The sequence below is a fragment of the Oryx dammah genome, unplaced genomic scaffold (genome assembly GCF_014754425.2).
Source record: "Oryx dammah isolate SB20612 unplaced genomic scaffold, SCBI_Odam_1.1 HiC_scaffold_27, whole genome shotgun sequence".
NCBI lineage: Eukaryota > Metazoa > Chordata > Mammalia > Artiodactyla > Bovidae > Oryx > Oryx dammah.
In genome coordinates, this window is record NW_024070211.1 from 121,260,681 (window position 1) to 121,284,231 (window position 23,551).

Sequence of the window (23,551 nt, forward strand, 5' to 3'; positions counted from 1 at the left end):
CCAGGCATCACTGTGGAGGTTGAAGAAGAGAGTTACTCAGACCTCAGCATCTTCACTTGCTCGCGCTCTGGAATTACAGCTATTTATTACAAAGCACTCTGTGTGGCTGGGTGGAGTGCGCCTGAGGAAATACATCCCAAACACCACCTGGGGTTCGTCTTCCTGAGTCCTTCACATCTCTGACTAATTCTCAACATTATCATGGAGCCAAACAGTCCCAAAAAGATACAATTTGCTGTGCCTTTATTCCAGAGTCAGATTGCACCCGAAGCAGCTGAGCAGGTAAGTGGAACTGGGTGGGGACCAGTTCCTATATATAAGTAATACAGACATACATTCTTGTTATTAATTAAAAGCTTCTCTACCTCTTGAATTTGCCTAACTTTATGACTTCCCAGAATATGTGAATGAGAAATAAGTTTGCTTTCATATGCACTTGTATTTGAGTTTCACTGAAGGAACTATTGGCTAAATGCAGTATTTCATGTGAAAAATGGTCACATTACCAAATTAGATTTGGATCCAAAAGTCTATTTGCTTTTGCTTATTAAAATAACAGCTTCAATATTTAGATAAACATATTTTTTTCAGAATTAGCAAGCATTTTTTATGTATACAAATCAAAATATTCACTTAACAATGAAAGCATTAAATCTTGGAATAATTTCAGATCATAGGCTTAATATTTTATGTTTTCATTGTGTATCAAAAGCAGCAACTATAAATATATATAGTACAGGATCATAGGTATGTGTATAATTTAAAAAACATTTTATTCAGATATTAAAAATAGTATTTTAACACAACTTGGATATTTTTCCAAGTTAAATATATCTATATATATTTTATTTCTATCTCTTTCTGTCTTCATGGGAGGCTGGTTTACTGTATCACCTTTCCTATTCAGATTTACTTAGACTCTTGATTCAATGGAACTAGTAAAAAGATCATTTGTAATAAAACTTTTGCCTACATAATTATTAAAACCTAATACTTGACTCATTCCTGAATCCTTTTACAAATATTATATACAAAGTCTTGAAAATAATTATTGAATCTGAGACTTTTGTCTTCCTAGGATGTTTTGATAATCTGAAGTAGATTCACCTAAACTCAAGCCAAATAGATACAACCTTGAACTTGTATCTATGTTAAATGGAGCATTGGTTCTATCCTGGACAAGATATTGTTAGTAAAATGTATCCACTATTCTACTAATTTGGGAACTTACATATTTAAATAATCAAGGATACATTAGAAATTCTAATAATATGTTCCTGTAACTTTTAAAATAAGGGAAAAAAAAACACCACAAACCAAATCTATTAGTTTTAAATGAATTATATACTTCTGTAAGAGCCATGTTCATTCTTTGTTAGTTTGTTCTAAACAATAATCTAGAAAATAAGAAAAGTTTAAAATATTAATTGAAGTTAAGAATGTATGGTGTTAAATTTAACCTGCTGGAAATTTGAGTTTTCTAAGCTGCTCTTACCCTGTTTAGAAATAAGGGTAATGGATCTTGAAACCATCATCAATATATGAGGCTCCAAGAGAGCCACTGAAATTAGCAAGTCATCCCTGTACCTTCACTGCACTTCAGTATTAATATTTGGTGGCATCATTTGATTACATACAACTATTTCTGTTCTGTGGAAATGTAGTTTTTGATTAAAGAAGGTGATACTAGTATCTGCCAGTTCTACTGTCTAACTTTTTTTTATTTTACTAATTTTTATTATTTTATTTTACTAATTTTATTTAATAAAATTAGTGAGAAACCCACTGTGTGCCTCCCAGAAATTTACGCTTTATATTGGGGAAAGATGAGGCTGGGACAGCCTTGCAAGCTATAGAGCAACCTGGAGCAGCAACTGACTCTGACCTTAGCTGGTTCTTTATTGTTCCCAGATCAGGAAAAGAAGACCTACACCAGCATCACTTGTGATTCTCAATGAACATAACCCTCCAGGTAAAGATGCACGATATCTTATGTACCAAAGCAATGGAATAGAATTGTTTGAAGAACGTCAAAGAGCATGCCATTGTCAAAAGATTTCAATTCTGCTTTTCAGTTAGAAATAATCTGACAAGCTAATATAAACAAAATCAGAAATAGATACTATGAAAACTGTCTCATCTGCTTTTCCTCTAGAATAACTTATTGGTGGTGATATACTATGAAATGTTTTGTTAGCATTCACAGTCATGTGTTCAGGTGTTTGTATAGAACCTGGTTCAGTGCTTATTAATGAGCCTGGTGGAAAGTTGCTTAATTAGGTTTCATAGCTCAAATTACAGCCCTGGAGATGCTTATATCTTTATGGAGTAGGTTTTTTAATTTATCAAAGGTTGTCACGGGGTGGGCAATGAGCCACAATTGGCTACAGCTTTGATGCTGATGTCATCTCTGAATAATGCAACTGACAAGTAACCAGATCAATTTTCAGCACTGCCCATTTGAGAGCCATTCTGAAGAGCTGCATCCATTTGTTGAGGTTTTATTTTCCATTTCCCATAAAAAGTAAAGCTGCATTATTATTCCTGATACAGGACTATGATCTGCAATACACAAACAAGCACTTATTGAATGGGGGTGATTTTAATCTCACATTTAAGTCCTGTTTCTAGAAACAAAAGTAAGACAGCAAAGCTGACAGCATTAATTTGTAACCAAGCAGGACTTGTTGTTGGATATTTCGCAAGTATAAACAATAAGGGTAGATAAAATGAGTTTGCATGAATTGTAGTGAATGATTTGTTTTAAATTATTTCACTCAAGTGAAAGTCTTTGATTTTTTTTTCAGATCCCTTTCTAATTAGAGAAACATATTTAAGATAAGAAAGTAAAGTTTTAATAGAATATTAGCCAGGGAGCTCAAATACAGAAAGCTGTTCATTTAATGGGAAATAAATTAGCAAATTTATTCCTGCCGAAAACAAAGAATTATAATTTGATCCTGTATCTTTGAAGTGCTAAGCATTTTAAAATCATTTTTCAGCATGTTATCTCGGTAAATATTAACTTATATTTGGTTGAATAAGAGGTGCAAATGATATGTACCTATAGTTTACAAATAAATTAATAGGTAATTTTAGAGAAATTTTCCGTCACTGCCTTTGCACTAGTGGCTGACTTTTCTACAGTGTCCTAGATAGAACCTCTTGGTGCTAACCTTGAAAAGATGGCTGACTTCTACAGTGTCCTAGAACCTCTCGATGCTAACCTTGGAAAGACATAACAAGAAGAACAGACTCTTCATAATTTCATCTGTACTAAATATTTCTTCCCTATCCAATAGTTCTTTGTTTCAAATATTATATGAACACTCTATCAAACAAATGATAATAGCAAAAACAAAAAAAAAAGTTAATTGTTAAATGAGATTTTTAAAAGCAGTTGCTGCTTGTTGTCCTCAAAAGCAATGTGTTCTTTGACAAATAAAAATCAGGTGCAGCTTTAAATTCTGGCAAATAAACAAGTCTCTTCAATGTATCAAAATTGTCCAGGGCACATATGAGTATTTTGGAATCACTTATCATTAATGCTATTTAAAATTCAAATCCCTGAAAATATTTATTGTCAATTACTGAAGCAAAGGAAATTAAATTTTCCATTTTAGAGACATGATTAAGAGATCTTTCCAATTCATATGACAAGACTGATATAATCATTATTAAATGAATTAGATACAGCTTACTTTAAAAAGGAGTTTGTAGAAATTGTTATAAAAGAACATTTGAAAGAATGATTTTAGATTAGAAATACATATGCATTCTGTTTACATTTGATAGAAAGATATTTCAACATGTAAATCCAGATTGTTTCCAAGTTCATCTTTGCTTGTGTAACCACATAGATGAGGAGGGCACCTGATTAAGATTCCAGGGGCAACAAAAAGGCACATCAGTCTCTTTCTTACCAATGGCCTAGAATTCCCAGCTGTAGAAGCACCACAGACAGTTGTATAACCTGTTAAGGATGTATCACCCTCCAGCACAGATTAGTTAATTTAATTCAAGGTAATGGGACACAAGAAAAAAATATTAAATTGAAGGCATCATACTTAAAAAATTTTGAAGTGAAGGGTATGTCTTTATGGTAGAGAGGGTAGAGACTACATATTTTCTTCTTGGAATGACTCTAAGCAGCCAATGGTAACAGAAAGATACTAGAAGCCAGAGATGTGGGGGTAGAGGCACACCAAAGACAAATTTCATCTTTTTCAAATGTTTTCTAGGGTTGCCAGTTTGAGTAACCTTGCAGCAAACTGCTTATCTTTCAGAATTTTTAGTTCACTTTCTAATTAAGTGCCTATTTATGAAAACCACTCTGAGATGATAAAGTAAGTCTCATTGTCTCTTGTACTTCTTGCTATTTCTTTTTCACTTTTGTACAATATGTAGTTAACTGGTTTGATTCCTATATTTTTATTTAAAGGGATGAGTACATATAGATCTCTATTTAGAAATAAATGGCAATGTCACTTTTTGCAATTTATTTCATCACATTTCTAGATTTAAACATTACTTGTATTTAGTAGGCTTATGAGAAGACTGTATTTATTTGGCTACCAGTGTCAGAAAACTGGGCTTCCCTGGTGGCTCAGATGGTAAAGAATCTGCCTGCAATGCAGGAGACTCGGGTTTGATTCTTGGGTTGGCAAGCTCCCCTGGAGAAGGGAATGGCAACCCACTCCAGCATTCCTGCCTGGGGAATCCTGTGGACAGAGGACTCCGTGAGGTAGCAGATCCGACAAGACTGAGTGACTAAGCACACACAATCAGACAACTAGAAAACTATTAGGAAAGAATCTCAGAAAATGTCTAATCTCACCACATATCTGTATGAAAGATATAGAAATCAACCCCAGTCCCTGACACTTGCTCCGTTTTATATGTACCAGAGAAGAATTCATAGAAACAACTCGTTTTCAATACCAAATAATTTTAGGAATTAATATAGTTTTTTAAATAAAAATTTATTTTAAAATAACTCTTCATTTACTCTTATCAATAGAAATTCATTTCCTCACCATTTAAAAATTTATTTATTTATTTGGCTCTGCTTCTGTGACTTGTGGGATTCTTAGTTCCCCAGGGATTTGAACTCATGGCAGTGAAGCCCAGAATCCTACCACTAGGTCACCATGGAACTCCCTCCTCACCTTTGTAAATACACAATTCTTCATTGTTTTCTTTTCGGGATTGCCTATTCTCGGTACCCAATAATGATTTCTATCCAAATTCTCCTTGTCTCTAGGCCTTTGGAGCCAGAGCTGGACACAGGCTTCCAGTAAAAAGCCCGATTAAAACAGGGCTTCTGAATATTAAATTTTGTGACATCCATTCTTTTCCACTTACTGTTAAACAGAGACAGTATGGTTACAATTAAGTTTAATGGATCTAATGCCTATTAAACATGAGTGCGCTGTAGGAGGCCGGGAGCTTAGTAAAGATTTGGGTAAGCATCCAGTAGTTTTGGCATCGTTTAGAAGTTTGTTTGTTGTAGATTTCATAAGTGGAACTAGACATGTAAAGTAAAACGGAGGATGTTTATTGGACTCCCTCTACCACAGCCAAATTTGGGGGAGACTGATTTTCTCTTCTGCACTTTTTGCTCCACATATTCTTAGAAATGAGGAATAAATACAAAAGTATTTTCTCATATGCATCATGTTCCTAAAAATTACTTAATATAAGACATATGAATTCAATAGCTTAGTATCTCCTTTCAACCTTGAGAGTAAGTCCATTCGTAAAGATAACTGGGATTTCAAACTGACTGGGTTGTTTGTCTCCACACACTGAAAAAAGAAGCCATGGTTTGTTGTGGAAGTAGCGTGTGACTTTCTAAATGAAGCTTTCATTTTAGGAATCTGACAGTGCGTTAATTAATAAGATTTTCAAGGCTCTCAATTTAAAATCCTGAGACACAGGATGACAGAGAATATTGCCGGACTTAGACTGAGTTGTTCAAACAGAGAGGCTCCAGGGATTTTTGATGGTGGGAGGTTTTGCAGGTCGTCAAGTTAGAGTGAAGGTTTATTTGTAGAGTTAGGGCATTCATATGCTCATAATCTCTCTTCATGGAGACCCTTGGTTTTACAAAATGAGTGAATTATAGTCAAAAGGCAATGGGCACTTTGAGTGCAAGTTCCAGAAATCACACTGAGGATTTTCCTGGGAATATTAAGGATGAGGAAGACATCTCAGCTCCAGACCTGGAGGGTCTTGTCATTCCCAGGGACCTCCAATCAAATGTATTCAAGTAGAAGCTGTGCTGAACCCAGAGTCCATACAGTTTTGTTTCATTCTTTTTTCTCATCTTCTTTGAGAATAAGGTTGTAATACCTTCTGATTCACAATTATTGTTCATTTTCCAGCATTTATTTTGTCTTATGAATATTAATGACAATACAAAAGAAAGAAAGGTCCAGTGTTTGTAGACTATTCAAGGTTTAACTGGTATTAATTTCTAAGGACTGTCAGAAAAGCCTATTTTTTTCCTCCTCAGCAGTTATTTTTATGAGTTATTGAATGTCAAACCATGCTGAATGATTTAAACATAAGTGATGCATGTGGCTTTCAGAGGTTCACATACTGTACAATTGACTGACTTATTTTCCCGTAACAGTTCGGTCTGTGCAGCCAAATGGCCCAGTCAATAGGAATAATTGTGAGCCAAAGATGAGGTTCCAGTCTTTAGTCATGTCAAAATCTGCTATACTTTGTATTCAAAGAACTGGTATAATCTTCAAACTAAATGAAAGCAAAATGGAAGGGGCAAGTTATAAAACTATGAAGTAGTGCTGCTTTGTCTCAGCAGGATGACTACTTCTTCCCACTTTGAATAATAGTAAGGGCTTCCCTGGTGGCTCAGATGATAAAGAAGCCACCTGCAATGCAAGAGACCCAGGTTTGATCCCTGGGTTGGGAAGATCTCCTGGAGAAAGGAATGGCTACTCACCCCAATATTCTTGCCTAGAGAATTCCATGGACAAAGGAGCCTGGCAGGCTACAATCCCACGGGGTCACAAAGAGTTGGAGACACCTGAGCGAGTAACACTTCCACTTTCATATACTGCTCATCTTTTATGTTGATTTTAATTAGAAATACCTTAGTGAAATATGACAGAATGATGCTAAGTTCAATTCACTTCCTTTTTCTTGGCCTCTGTTTTCCTACCCATGGGTAATACAGAAAGTAAAATAACCCTAAGGTACTTTTGCACAATCCAGAAAGGCAGCATTCGTAGTGGGTAAAGCAATGCCTTTGGAGTAAGACTTGGGTTTGAATTCCAGCTTTGCCAGTTCTTGGTAGTGAGACATTAGGTGTGCAGCTGACCTCTGTGGGCTCAGTTTCCTCCTTTTAAAAATAGGACATTGAGGTGTAAGAAAATGCAGAGCACCGTGTCTGCAACCAAATAATGAAGACATGTGGTCCCCTTGCATCATCATATCGACACCGAGAAAAGCTAAGTTCTCCTAAAACCTTCACTTCTTATCAGAACATGGCCCAGCTCTTTTCCAGTCCTGACTGCATTAGTGAGTATCAGTGTTCCCATGAGGCAGCGATTCTTGATAAGAGAAAAGAGGTACCATAACTCCTAATTCTTCATCAGGATAAGATACACAATTGTGAAATTGTTATGGGTCTTATACTGTGGTATTTATTCAACTGACTATGTCTGGTTTACAAATATAATTTACATGAAATAGGAGTCCTTGGGAATTAAACAAACAAGAAACGCTACTGATGCCTATAAAGTTATGGAAATATATACTGCAAGCAAAAGATCTTTGTGAAAGCTTGTATCCAATCAAAAATGCAGTTCATGGCAATTTCCTGGTGGTCCAGCGGTTAAGATTCCACACTTTTACTACCAAGGGTCTGGGTTTAATCTCTGGTCTGGGAGCTGAGATCCTGCAAACCACTTGGTGCAACCAAAAAAAAAAAAAAAGTGCAATTCATATTTCTAATAGTATGCAGAAAGAGAGAAGATTAAATATGGAGTATAAAAAACCTTTAGCAATATTAAACTCTCATTTGATTACTCACATTTGATTCTACTCTGTTTGCTCTCGTTTCCTTCCAAACACTGTCCTTGAGCTGTATTCTGCCCAAGATTGCTTCTTTGGTTCCTTCTTTTGGTTCCTTTGCCAACTCTTAAGACTTAGTCTAGACTGACTCATTTGTGCAAATCAGTCTCCATATTTTCCAAATAATCTTAATTAAATTGCAGCCCGAGACTCATTTAAATCTCAAAACTTTCCCATCTAATCTAATTCACTGCTTGGCTTTAATATTCTAATACACTCGTCTCACCTGCAACTCTTAAAGCTATTTATTAATTTATACATTTGATTCAATTAAGTATTCACTGAGTCCTTATTCTAAATCCTTAAGAAACATGTGAACTAGGTAGCAGAGAATAATACACCTGGGTGAACCAGGATACAACTGTAATAACAAATTCCAACTGCTCAGACCACAGTACAATTAATTCTGACCAAGACACAGAGGCATGTATCATGCTCAGTTTTCTATGAAACAACTGTAAGATTTTTTTCAACCTTTGGCTTTAAGCTTTTAAGAACTGGCATTACAGTAAAATTTTACTATTTATTCCAAACTAGTAGATATAGCTACTAAAACTAGTAGTGTATCCAGTAGATATTAAATGCTCATGGGCTATTAAATTTAAATGGATAAAAAAACAGAGTTTCAAATCCAATGGTAATCCATCAAACTTCTGGGGCACCTATTCTGGCTAAGGCACAGTGTTAACTGCTTTAGGGGATAAAAGAGTAAGTCACCATCCCTCACCTCATCATAAACCTACTCAAGGCACAATCTAACACATGTATATTGGTGGTAAGATCAACCTTATGTGGCAAAATATAAGATAGATTTCAATTCAGGACAGAAATGTTTACCACAGGATGTTTTGGGGAATTAGGTTATAGTGTTATAAAATACAGTACAAATGTTAGATGCTTGATAAATGGCAACTATTATTTTGGAGAGGCAGGCATGTACTACTTAAAAGTAGGGGTGCTGGGATCATCCAGGCCTGGATCTGGCTCTCAGATGGCTACTTACTGCCTGTGTTATGCCAAGAAAGTGGCTCGCCTTTTTAAAACTTGTTTTTTTTTTTCCAACACTACCAAATTTCATTAAATATAAAATATATTCATTAGAAATAAGGCTGATCTGCATCCACTGAGTAAACAGATGTGGATTTTTGTTTCTACGTAATAGTATACATGAAGGACATTGTAATCAGCCATTCCAGGAGCTTAAGGACACATTTGGTATAAAATTTAAGATAGGAAAACTTTCTAACAGCTTTCTAATTGCTCTATTTTGTAGTCACATTAAAAAAGAACAGTAAATTATCAAACTTCTAACAACAACAACAAATCTAACCAAGCTATGTAGTTAATGGAGAAAATTATTTCTGTATTTATTTTAGACTTGCTAAGGAGCAAGCTTCAAACTTTGAATATTCTATCCTTTCTCTCACCATTTTCTACTCATGACTTTGACCAAGTAGTGATCTGTTGCTGTTCCAGCAATACAAGACATAATTTGGTAGCAGAATTTACCTGGGGCTTAAGCTGACATGCCCACATAGGGTCCAGACAGATGCCTGCCTGGGCTCCATGTAGGATACTGTGAAGGGTACTGTGGTCTACTTGGAGGATGAAAGCTCCATTCAAGGCTGTCCAACTACACAGATAAAACCACAAAGAAAGAAAAAAAGCACGGTAAGGGATGGAAGCACCTATGTGGTTAAGATTTTAGAGATGTTGGAAAATATCTTCCTAAATCAGTTTTACCTTTTGAAGTTGTTACTATATACTGTTACTATATTCTGTCTTCTGAGAAAACACCAGGACTCTGACCAGATGTAACACATTGTCTTGGCACTTGAGAAAAGTAGTCTACCTGGAGATCAAAAAGCCTGAGGTGGAGAGAAAGGAAGGTCCTGGTGCAAACATCCCAGCTGCCAAGATTAGGGACCTCCAAATTCATCTCTTCCCTCCCAGTCTGTTTGTTCATATTGCCTTCTCCATGCTTGGCACTTTATATCTTCCTTTGTGTTTCAGAGGCCCTTAGAAAGTGTTGAGAGGTGTTAAATCTATGAGTCTTTTTTGTATTATGGACAGAAGTTTATCTATGAATTTAATTCAATGACTTTGTATCACTTTTAGTAATTCGATATAGTGATAATTATAGTGCTTATTAAGGCTGTTTGTGAAATAAGTTACTAAAACCTGCATTATCAAAGAGATATATCTTGACAGTCTGATTACAATATAATGACAGTTTGACCTTGGCAAGAAAGCTGAGAAAAATGTACTGTGTGAACTAAGAAAAGCTAGGAAATTTGTAACCTTTCTAGGTTTTTGTTGTTTCATTCTCTGGGAGCAATTTTCCATCATGTTGGGAAACAATTTCATAATCACACTCTTTACATATAAATAAATATCTACCTTCTCATAAAAACAACTGAATACACAAAATGGAAGAATGAGAACAATAGTTATTTTGGAATTCAAGTTTTAGAATAATTTGCCTCAATGATATAACATCACTTCATGCTATTTTCCCCTGTTGAAGAATAAACTATTAGGACACACACACACACACACACACAGATATTCCCATGCACAAACACATGTTCATATGCACATATAAGCCAAACACCTAACTATGTGTAAAAACATCACAGGCTATTTACTCATATAAGAAAATCTACCTCCACCACAAGTGATCTGACTTTAAAAAGGCTAGGAACCAAAGCATCTAGAAAAGCTTTGTGAATTCTGGTTACAAATAGAATAAAGCTAATAGTTATTAAATTTCTAACCCTTTGAAATAAATAAAAAACTAACCACATTATTTGAAAACTCATGAATAGAAACCATTGAAATTACTAGATTCAAATAGTGAGATTTGTTAAATTTTTTTGAATCAGAAGAGTATTTTAAAAAATAAGTTACATTTATTGAATATTATTTACTCTGACTATTTTCTCATTTTGGAGGTTTCTTGTGCCCATTTTCATAATTCATGAATACAGGGAGAATTCTTATAATTAGATACAGAAGTATTATAATTAGATACAGAAAGTCAGCTCCTCCTATACCACCTGAAAATCAATGTCTAGCTGAAATGTGTCCCCCCACATTAACATCAACAATTAAACTGTTGAACTCAACATATCTGTTAATGGTCTCTTCATTCCTCCAATTGCTGAACCATACAAGCTTGGAATCATCTCCAACTCCTCTCTTTCTCCCTTGCCTCTTGAATCTATCAGTGGCTCTTCTGCTGATTCTTCTGTACAGGTGGAATCTAACTCACTTCCAAAATAATATGGTAATTTCCAAACTGCTTTTCCATGGCTTTAACACTGGGAGATGTTTTGTGTAGAGTTAAGAGCCCTAATTTCAGAATCAATGAACATTTTATGCTGCTGCTGCTGCTGCTAAATCACTTCAGTCGTGTCCGACTCTGTGCGATCCCATAGACGGCAGCCCACCAAGCTCTTCTGTCCCTGGGATTCTCCAGGCAGGAATACTGGAGTGGGTTGCCATTTCCTTCTCCAATGCATGCATACATGCTAAGTCGCTTCAGTTGTGTCCGACTCTGTGCGATTCCATGGACAGCAGCCCACCAGGCTCCTCTGTCCACAGGATTCTCTAGGCAAGAATACTGGAGTGGGTTGCCATTGGCTTCTCCAGAACATATTAGGACTTAGAATCAAATCATGGAATGACTGAATATCTGTGTCTTAGATTCCAACTCGTTGAAGCACATCATGGCAACTCCAACACTGGTTGTGTTGCTGGAATTAAGTAAGATGATGCATGATAGCACAATTGATGCAAGATTTATTCTTTCCCCATTCTGGTTTGTGTGAAAGGGTTTTGGCAGACTTAAATACATGATGGGTCACTTTTCAAAAGGAACTCATTATGAGCTCTAATATGTATACTATAATTTACCTGTCCTAGCTTTTAATTAGCCATGGCTAACAATAAAGGTTATGACCAACTTAGATAGCATATTAAAAAGCAGAGACATTATTTTGCCAACAAAGGTCCATCTAGTCAAGGCTATGGTTTTTCCAGTGGTCATGTATGGAAGTGAGAGTTGGACTGTGAAGAAAGCTGAGTGCCAAAGAACTGATGCTTTTGAACTATGGTGTTGGAGAAGACTCAAGTGAGACCCTTGGACTGCAAGGAGATCCAGCCAGTCCATTCTGAAGGAGATCAGCCCTGTGTGCTCGTTGGAGGGAATGATGATAAAGCTGAAGCTCTAGCACTTTGGCCACCGCATGCAAAGAGCTGACTCATTGGCAAAGATTCTGATGCTGAGAGGGATTGGGGGCAGGAGGAGAAGGGGACGACAGAGGATGAGATGGCTGGATGGCATCACCAACTCAATGGACATGAGTTTGAGTGAACTCCGGGAGTTGGTGATGGACAGGGAGGCCTCGTGTGCTGCGATTCATGGGGTCGCAAAGAGTCAGACACGACTGAGTGACTGAACTGACTGAACTGAATGATAACAATAATAATAAGGCATGTGAGGTAGTCTTATGATTAGCTCATTATGTTTCATCATAATCTGCACATTATTACTATTTCTTGCTTTAAATAAGTCAGTCATTTCCACTGTAGTCTATGGAATCTTTAGTACACAAATTGTTGATAATTGTACTAAAGTTGAGATTTAAAGAAATGAGCAGAAGAAAGGGAAATAATTGTGTTAGATTATGGCTAGCATAGTCAATAAAGCATAAATAGATGTTTTTTCTGGAACTCTCTTGCTTTTTCGATGATTCAGCAGATGTTGGCAATTTGATCTCTGGTTCCTCTGCCTTTTCTAAAACCAGCTTGAACATCTGGAAGTTCACGGTTCACATATTGCTCAAGCCTGGCTTGGAGAATTTTGAGCATTATTTTACTAGCATGTGAGATGAGTGCAATTGTGCGGTAGTTTGAGCATTCTTTGGCATTGCCTTTCTTTGAGATTGGAATTAAAACTGACCTTTTCCAGTCCTGTGGCCACTGCTGAGTTTTCCAAATTTGCTGGCATATTGAGTGCAGCACTTTCACAGCATCATCTTTCAGGATTTGAAATAGCTCAACTGGAATTCCATCACCTCCACTAGCTTTGTTCATGGTGATGCTTCCTAAGGCCCACTTGACTTCAGATTCCAGGATGTCTGGCTCTAGGTGAGTGATCACACCATCATGATTATCTGGGTTGGGAAGATCTTTTTTGTACAGTTCTTCTGTGTATTCCTGCCACCTCTTCTTAATATCTTCTGCTTTTGTTAGGTCCATACCATTTCTGTCCTTTATCGAGCCCATCTTTGCATGAAATGTTCCCTTGGTATCTCTAATTTTCTGGAAGAGATCTCTAGTCCTTCCCATTCTATTGTTTTCCTCTATTTCTTTGCATTGATCGCTGAGGAAGGTGTTCTTATCTCTTTTTGCTGATGGACAGGGAGGCCTGGCGTGCTGCAATTCATGGGGTTTCAAAGAGTTGGACACGACTGAGCGACTGAACTGAACTGCACTGATGGCTAGCATTACTGCTTTATAGTTTTTATTTCTTTCTTTGCTTCTGGTGGAGGCCTTTGAGGCTAAACAGGACCTTTGTTCATTTGCCATAGGTACCTTCCTGTTGAAAATAACTTCTCCAGATGGGCAGGATTTCAGATCAAGCAGGACAGACTCAGACTAGATTTGCTTTTCAAAAAGCACTCTAAGGATTATCTACTCTCCCTTCATGGATGCTGAACACAGCCCACCTGCCTCCAAGGATTAAAATGTTTTCAAGAAATAATGCCAGAGACTGACTCTCCATCACATTTAGTGAAGTAAAACGTCATGAATGATTGAGCTAAAATGTCTCATCTCACATTCTACCACAGGTCACTTTACTTTGTAAACAGTGCAGAATTCCTGGTTTACTTAGATGGGCATCTTTTGCTAAAGGTCTTGGAGACAGCACAAGATAGTTTCATACAATTATATGGTCCACTGATAGAGAAAGCAATGGCACCCCACGCCAGTACTCTTGCCTGGAAAATCCCATGGACGGAGGAGCCTGGAAGGCTGCAGTCCATGGGGTCGTGAAGAGTCGGACACGACTGAGTGACTTCACTTTCACTTTTCACTTTCATGCATTGGAGAAGGAAATGGCACCCTACTCCAGTGTTCTTGCCTGGAGAATCCCAGAGATGAGGGAGCCTGGTGGGCTGCTGTCTATGGGGTCGCACAGTGTCGGACACAACTGAAGCGACTCAGCAGCAGCAGCAGCATGGTCCACTGACATCACTGGAATAAAAGCAAACACCAGCTATACTATTTATATGGACAGTTACGGTATAAGGGACATACATAAAATATATTTTGAAGTACCTTTAGGACCTAAAAGACAAAATTACCTCTAAGCTACAAATAAAACATTAAAAAAAAACCATATAGGCTCAGAGGCAAATTTAAAGACGTTGATAGTAACATATCTTACTTTCGGTTGTTTTATGATTTGCAGACTTATTTCATCTGTAATATATATATCCTTAACAACTTGTGAGATGAGTATTATCACTTCCATTTTAGAAAGAGTGTGATAGGGGAGCTGCTCAGGGTCAAAGGAGCTAGTACATTACTGGTTCTGAAATTTAAACACAGGTTGTCTATCCAAGGTCAGGATGCTTTCCATTACATTAATAACAGTTTTCTACGAATAAGCAACATCATACTCTTATTAGTTTATTTCTGTCTTCCTCAAGGAAGTAATTATAAGCAAGTTCTTCACTGTAGCTTGGCCAAGTGAGATTCTATTTGATATGACACCAGAATTTACTTCTTTCCATTTTAATGCATGTGAGTTTGTTTTGGAGTGATAACTCTACACGTTTTTGCTCTTTTCTTGGATAATTTACTAGATAAGAGGAATTTAGAGTTTTTAATACTAGACCTTCTATTATATTAACAAAAAAATCAGATAACCAAACAGAAATATAAATCTTTCCCATTATTCCATTCTTAAAGTTAGACCTTGTCATTTATACATGTGTTTGTTTGCATACCTATTTATCTGCACTTAGCAGGCATGCATGCATTAGAAACATAACTGTTTTAAAACATTAGTTGGAGGGCCGACAGTTTACAATTGGATCCTAGTTGACCAAGAACACTTCCCTGGTGGCTCAGATGGTAAAGAATTTGCCTGCAATGTAGGAGACCTTGGTTCGATCACTGCGTCAGGAAAATTCCCTGGAGAAGGGAATGGCTACCCACTCCAGTAGTCTTTCCTGGAGAATTCTATAGACAGAGGAACCTAGCAAGCCACAGTCCACGGGGTCGCAAAGAGTCAGACGCAACTTAGCTATGAAACAACAAATTATTATGTAATAAGATTCCTTGTTCTTAAAAAAGCATCACTTTGCCAACAAAGGTCTGTACAGTCAAAGCTATGCTTTTTCCAGTAGTGATGTACTGCTGTGAGAGTTGGACCATAAAGAAGGCTGAGTGCTGAAAAAAGATGCTTTTGAACTGTGGTGCTGGAGAAGATTCTCTAGAGACCCTAGGACAGCAAAGAGATCAAATCAGTCAGTCCTAAAGGAAATCAACCCCGAATATTCATTGGAAGGACTGATGCTAAAGCTGAAGCTCCAATACTTTGGCCACCTGATGCGAAGAGCCGACTCATTAAAGAAGATCTTGATGCTGAGAAAGACCGAGGGCAAGAGAAGAAGGGGTGACAGAGGATGAGATGGTTGGATGGTGTCACTGACAATGGACGTGAGTTTGAGCAAACTCCAGGAGACAGTGAAGGACAGAGAAGCCTGGCGTGCTGCAGTCTATGGGGCTGCAAAGAGTCAGACATGACTGAGTGACTGAACAACAGCAACAAGATTCCTAGTTCGTAAAGTAGAACGCTTAGACTTTGCTTTTTCTTAATAGTTTTGGATCTGTTTTGATGAAGGAAAAAGGTTTCTAAGACAAAAGAAGCACCAAAATGATCTTTCAAAGAACTAAAATATATTAGCTTTTTAAATAGTTTATTAATGTGCCTCATGATCTAGACTGATGTAATGCTTTAAACACGCCTATCTAAATTACAAATACAGACAAATTCGTACTAATTGCCACCAAATATTTGGTAGTCAGGAGCATATATGAAAATAATCTGTTATAAGTAAGTGTTAGTCGCCCAGTCGGGCCCGACTCTTTGCGACCCCATGGACTGCAGCCCACCAGGCTCCTCTGTCCATGAGATTTTCTAGGCAAGGATACTGGAATGGGTTTCCAGCTCACTCCAAATATCTGTACATTGTAATTCTCACCTTCTTTTTCTATAACTTATAGACGTATTCTTTGCAGAGCCATGGTATATTAAAAAAAAAAAAAATCCTCCGTCAATCATCTTATCAGACAGAACTGACCTGGTATTTTCGCACAGCCAAACAAAGAGGAACTAAAAAGCCTCTTAATGAACGTGAAAGAGGAGAGTGAAAAAGTTGGCTTAAAGCTCAACATTCAGAAAACGAAGATCATCACATCTGATCCCATCACTTCATGGAGAAACAGTGGAAACAGTGTCAGACTTTATTTTGGGGGCTCCAGAATCACTGCAGATGGTGACTGCAGCCAGGAAATTAAAAGACGCTTAGGGCGTCTGAAAGTTGCCTGGTGGTTCAGATGGTAAAGCGTCTGTCTACAATGCGGGAGACCTGGGTTCGATCCCTGGGTTGGGAAGATTCCCTGGAGAAGGAAATGGCAACCCACTCCAGTACTCTTGCCTAGAAAATCCCATAGACAGAGGAGCCTGGTGCAGGCCACTGTCCATGGGGTTGCAAAGAGTCGGACACAACTGAGCGACTTCCCTTCACTTCACTTCAGATAGCATATTAAAAAGCAGAGATATTACTTTGCCAACAAAGGTCCGTCTAGTCAAGGCTATGGTTTTTCCAGTGGTCATGTATGGATGTGAGAGTTGGACTGTGAAGAAAGCTGAGCACCGAAGAATTAATGCTTTTGAACTGTGGTGCTGGAGAAGACTCCTGAGAGTCCCTTGGACTGCAAGGATATCCAACCGGTCCATCCTAAAGGAGACCAGTCCTGGGTGTTCATTGGAAGGACTGAGGCTGAGGCTGAAACTCCAGTACTTTGGTCACCTCATGCAAAGAGTTGACTCATTGGAAAAGACCCTGATGCTGGGAGAGATTGGGGGCAGGAGGAGAAGGGGACAACAGAGGATGAGATGGCTAGATGGCATCACCAACTTGATGCACATGAGTTTAGGTGAACTCCAGGAGTTGGTGGTGGACAGGGAGGCCTGGCATGCTGCTATTCATGGGATCGCAGAGTTGGACACGACTGAGTGACTGAACTGAACTGAACTGAAGCAAAGAATAATGAGCCTCCTTTGGAGAGCAGGGTGGTGGTTAATAACATTTTGACAACTATCAACACATCCGAATTATAAGGACGTATATAAATTGTCAATATTTAAACTACTGTAATTTGTCAATATTTAAAGACCTCTGTAATTTGTGCTTGTATTTTAGATCTACACCACATATTCTTGCCTCATCTTTTCCAAATAGCACTTCTGTATTTTACTTCATTTGCTCCTCTCTGCTTCTTAGCCTGACATCTAAGATTCTTGACAATATGTGTTGAACCAAATACTCCAACTCCACTTTATTCCCAGGCCTGAACCTGTTTCTCTGACAAGACTGGCTACTTGTCGTCTAACGATTTCCACATTAAATCTTTAAACAGAAATTTTTTTCTGACTTAGAATGTCCTCACCAGTACTTTATTTTACTAAATACTTGTATTTTTAAAGATGCTCAGATTTTCTCATTTTATTCATTTCTGGACAGGGACGTTTACCAAAAATATATCTTCTCGTAGCTTAGAGCAGAAATATTATTCATACTAAGTTGGGCTCAGATGGTAAAGAATCTGCTTGCAATGCAGGAGATCTGGGTTCAATTCCTGGGTCAGGAAGAGCCCCTGGAGAAGGGAAAGGCTACCCACTCTAGTATTCTTGCCTGGAGAATCCCATGGACAGGGGAGGCTGGTGGGCTACAGGCCATAGAGTTGCAGAGTCAGCCACGACTGAGCGCTAACACTCACTCACTCACTCATGCTCCATACTAGAGTACAGTTTGGTAGTGGTTTAAATTCACAAGTTTCCTGTATCCTACTACTGCTGAACATTGATTCAGTCTGTGACATCTCCAACTTAATAAAGTCAAGAGTCATTCTCTATGGTTTTTGTTGAATTGCCACTTTTTTTTTTTTCCCCTGAAACTAAACCTTACCATTTGGACTGGATAAAAGAGTAATTAATCATTGACTAAAGGAATACTCAACACCCACCTTAACTTCCACTGAAACTATCCTCATCCATTAATTTTGTTTGAAAGGATTATTTCTGATAAGCAAAGGAAACATGCAATAAAACTGGTAAAGGCCATGATACTGGTTCCATTTTGGTCTCAAATCTATGCAGGATTACTTTCTCTAAGAATCCCAAATTGATGACTAATCAGATTCCACTTGACAATTTCCAGTGATAAATTCGGCTCTTTTTGAAGCATCATGGTTGTGACTAGATAGCTCTGTTAGACAGTTATGCCTTATATCTAGTTGGAGTATCCTTGAATCTTTTAACTACTGATCTTGCTATGTTCTTCTAAAGGATTTCAGAAAAAGTATTTGGGGACAGACTTCTTGTTTACTCTCAGTTCTCTCTTGAATAAAATTTTCAGTTACGTTCAGTTCAGTTCAGTCGCTCAGTCGTGTCCAACTCTTTGCAATCCCATGGACTGCAGCACGCCAGGCCTCCCTGTCCATCACCAACTCCCGGAGTCCACCCAAACCCATGTCCATTGAGTCGGTGATGCCATCCAACCATCTCATCCTCTGTTGTCCCCTTCTCCTCCTGCCCTCAATCTTTCCCAGCATCAGGGTCTTTTCAAATGAGTTAGCTCTTTGCATCAGGTGGCCAAAGTATTGGAGTTTCAGCTTCAACATCAGTCCTTCCAATGAACACCTAGGACTGATCTTTAGGATGGACTGGTTGGATCTCCTTGCAGTTCAAGGGACTCTCAAGAGTCTTCTCCAACACCACAGTTCAAAAGCATCAATTCTTCGGCGCTCTGCCTTCTTTATAGTCCAACTCTCACATCCATAATGACCACTGGAAAAACCATAGCCTTATATTTCTTCAAACTGAAATATAGTTGATTTACAATATTATCTTAGTTTCAGGTGTATATCAAAGTGATTCAGTTATATATATATAGATATTTTCACATTCTTTTCTATTACAAGTTATTACAAGATATTGAATTTTTTTGCGCTATACAGTAAATCCTGTTGCTTATCTATTTCATGTATAATAGTTTGGATCTGTTAATCCTACACTCTTGTCTTTATGATTATGATATGGTTTTCAGAAATCTTACCATTCTGCTCCCTAGTGATACTCAAACTGTATTTTTCAGCATGGTACCTAAATTTCACTCTTAATTTAACAGTTAATTATCGAACATCTATTGCAGGCCAGCACCATATATATATATAGTAAATGAGAATTCACAAATGAAAAGTGATGGGGTTTGTGGTAGCAGAAATATAGGATAGTTTAGAAGCACACAGAACACATAGCCCAGTCAGTAATGGCTTAACGGGGCAAGGAGATTGGTGCTGAACCTGGCAGAAAAGAAGGGGAACTATTTAAGACAGAGAGGAAAACAGGGCCAAAGTTTCAGAAGTAGAGCAAGGCAATGCAGATTCAAGGAAGTGAGAGGAGTCCAGAGTAACACAGCTTGGAGTGGCATCATGTAGGAGTGGCATCATGTAGGAGTGGCAATTAGGCAGGCACCATGTGGTGGGGGCATTATAAGCATTTTAAAAGAAGTTATGACTAGGAACCATTAAATGGCTTTAAGCAGGAGAGCTCACATGCTCAAATTTTATTCTAAAATGATCCTTGTGGCTGCAGATAAAGAATGGATAAGAGGGAGAAGGTCTCAGGGGGAAGTCAGTGGACTTGATTAACTGGATGGCCCGGGGCGGGGAAGAGAATGGTAATAAAAAAGAAGTCTGAGTTAAGGCTATCAATACTGGATCCTTTCCTAAAATGGCAGTGCACATTTGGAGAGGAGTGGGGAAAGGTGATGAATTCAGAATGGAATGCATTACTTTGGATACCTTAGATAAAAAAGACAGCTCTTATTCAAATTCCAAATGAAATATTTATAACATTTCTGGAAGTAATGCCTCAATAATGGAGCCACCGGTATTAAAAACCAATTTTCTAGAGCCTTTTCAGAGTAAGCACAATGTGCTTATAAAAATGAAATGTTTACCAAGCAATTATTACCTTAATAATGTTTGCAATATATCTGTTCTAGGTTCAATATAATACTTGAAAAACAGTAATTGCTCTTAATCATTACAGATATCCAATTAAACACATACATCATTAGCCAAGCAATTATGATTAGGCACTCAAGTCTACTTATCTGCTGAGTCAAAACTGCTGCCAGACAATCTGGGGCATGAGTGTTATCCTAGGTCTGACCACTGTTTCGTACACATGCGCTCCAAGGAATAGCTAATCCTAAACTGTATGCCCTCAGCTCAACATTCAAAGTCCAGTTGAAGCAAAATTTAAATTCTTTTTCGATGAATTGTATGTATGTCTCATTTTCGATGTTTAGCAGAGTGAGCATGTGTGGCTGAATGGGTTACCTAAGTATAAATCTTGGAAGCTTTTAAGATTCATAAAGTTAAAAGCAGCAAATTGGTTTCAATCTATAACTAAGTGTATTTGTAATTCACCATATAACTACATGTGTTTTCTGCCATTTCTGTTATTTATGTCATTTTTTGCCAGTCTCAAATAAACGCCTGACTACGCTATCTACTTTGTCATTCTCTTATCCTCAGTCTTTTCCACCTCAGTCTTAGAAAAACTGTATTCTAGAAGTATGGTATAATCAAAAGATGTAATCTTTAGCACTAGAAAGACCCAGGCCTGAATCCCAACTCTGCCACTTAACAGTTCTGTGACTAAGCAAGCCACCCATCATCTATGAGCTTCAGTTTGCTCACACACAAAATGTAATTAATACTATCAACCTCATTGAGTTGTTTTAATGATGAAAATCATGAATGAAAATGCTTGAGATTATAGCATCTCAGTATTAAAGCCAATAGCAGTAATAGTTTTTCTAATAATCTGCATGTGTTTATGCTAAATCACTTCAGCCATGTCCGCCTCTTTGTGACCCTATGGACCATAGCCTGCCAGGCTCCTTTGTCCATGGAATTCTCCAGGCAAGAATACTGGAGTGGGTAGCCTTTCCCTTCTCCAGGGATCTTCCCGACCCAGGGATCGAACCAGCATCTCTTACGTCTCCTGCATTGCCACTGGCTTCTTTACCGCTAGCACCGCCTGGGAAGCTCAATAATCTGCCTCATATTTATTTATTCCCCACAGAACACTCTCCACCCCACATACACCCTGAGGACGTTATTTAGAGTTGGTTACAACATGGGGCCTATAGTCTGAAATCTGAGGTACCCTCTTCTGTCATTTTGTTTCTTAGGTGGGGGCACTGTCCAGGCAGAACTGATGTCTGTCTGGATACTGCAGTAGGCGGGCCTCGGCACACCCATAAAGGCAGACATACCCAGGAGCATTGATTGGCAGGCTAGCAGGCTAGAAGACAAATTCTTATGATAAAGGCACTTTTACCTCAATAGGAGGCTGGGAGTTGACTGGGAGTGTTGTAAGAGTGGGGAGGAGTTATTTCAAGGTTTGTTTGCAGGTTGCTGAGAGAGATGAAGAAAGTTCACCTATATCCAGCCATCTGCAGGGTCAGTAGGGGCTGCTATATGTCTTTGCTGCAACAAGTGAAAGTGAAAGTCGCTCAGTCCTGTCTGACTCTTTGCAACCCCATGGACTATACAGCCGGTGGAATTCTCTAGGCCAGAATACTGGAGTGGGTAGCCTTTCCCTTCTCCAGGGATCTTCCCAACCCATGTATCAAACCTAGGTCTCCTGCATTGCAGGCAGATTCTTTACCAGCTGAGCCACAAGGGAAGCCCAAGAATACTGGAATGGATAGCCTATCCCTTCTCCAGGGGATCTTCCTGACCCAGGAATCGAAGCAGGGTCTCCTGCACTACAGGCAGATTCTTTACCAACTGAGCTATCAAGGAAGGGGAAGGTAATGTAGGCATCATAATCAAAGAGTCATGCAGCGCACAAGGACAATACCCCCGCTGTGATTTTGGAGTTGTTTCCTCTCTCAACAAGCACCACAATCCACAATGGAGGTGATCAGGTACAGGATGATCGCTACAAGGGTTCAGAGGAAATCACTCCAAGGCCGGCTGATGAACTGTATCTTGGTGCACAGGTCACACATGCAGACAACAAAGAGAGCGGCAAAGATCATCTCTATCACCGGCAAGGAGTACCCTGATGTCGAGGCACAAAAGCAGGTCAGAATCACCAGGCACAATATACTCTCAGCAAACAAGAGAAATCCCTTTCTGGTGAGTGAGAAGTCGGTGCAGGCAGACCAGCAGCCAGGGGCCCAGAGGCACCCAGAATCTGCCATGGCGCGGACCAGAGGCCCAAGAGGCACAGAGGACCTGCTCTCTTGCTTGTGGATTCGAGGACGGTGCATACCCAGCGGTCTTGCCTGCCTGCCATCTAGCCAGGAAGCACATTTTGATTGACAGCATTTTTAAGGAGATACTTCTACATACATAGTTGAAGGAGACATATATATGTAGTTGAAGGAGATACTGATTACTACGTTTATAGCTAAAACATATTAACATCTAGCTTGTTTAAACCACAGGCATCATTGAGTCAGACTAAGTATTTAATTTTGTCATTGTCTCTGATAATTAACTGTAAGAATCTGAGTTTCTGATTATATGGTCAATTGCACTTCTTTTATTAACTACTTAAAAGCAGTTAGACAGTCCTTTAACTTTAATGTCAGTTAGTAGGCTAGGCCCTAAAATATTAAGTTTGTGTGATTCACAGCCAAATTTCCAATGATAAAACTAAAAAGTTTTAATCTCACTTTCATCCATGATCTAAAAGGAATCTTTCTTTGTCATCACAAATACATGATAGTATATAGTTTACCAATCTTTAAAGAGGTTTAGCATTCATTGAAGTCTTTGCCAAATACTTGATAGGCTAACAGATTTCATATTTCCACTAAAGATTGATGCTCAAAGTAGACTAATTACATCCTTAGATTACTTATTTATTTATTCATTTAGGATGAATTTAGCCATTAATGACAACTGGTTAAGAAAGTTACATTTCTGGGAGCCATTTATATATGAGTAGATATACACATACAAATATATATTTACATATACATATATACGGGCTTCCTTGGTGGCTCAGATGGTAAAGAATCTGCCTGCAATGTGGGAGACCTGGGTTCGATAC

General features: G+C 38.3%; 1 protein-coding gene and 1 pseudogene across 2 annotated transcripts in view; one reads left to right on the plus strand and one right to left on the minus strand.

Annotated features, from left to right (window-relative positions):
- Nucleotides 1-201: 201 nt before the first annotated feature.
- PPP1R1C (protein phosphatase 1 regulatory inhibitor subunit 1C) overlaps nt 202-23,551 on the plus strand; it is a 121,906-nt gene continuing 98,556 nt past the window's right edge. Inside the window, exons 1-2 of one of the 2 annotated variants that reach the window (XM_040227748.1) lie at nt 202-282; nt 1,891-1,972. In XM_040227748.1, the coding sequence (XP_040083682.1) occupies nt 202-282; nt 1,891-1,972 (163 nt within the window). The remainder of the gene's footprint in view (nt 283-1,890; nt 1,973-23,551) is intronic. The other variant, XM_040227749.1, reaches the window with a different exon arrangement.
- LOC120853990 lies at nt 21,925-22,694 on the minus strand (annotated as a pseudogene).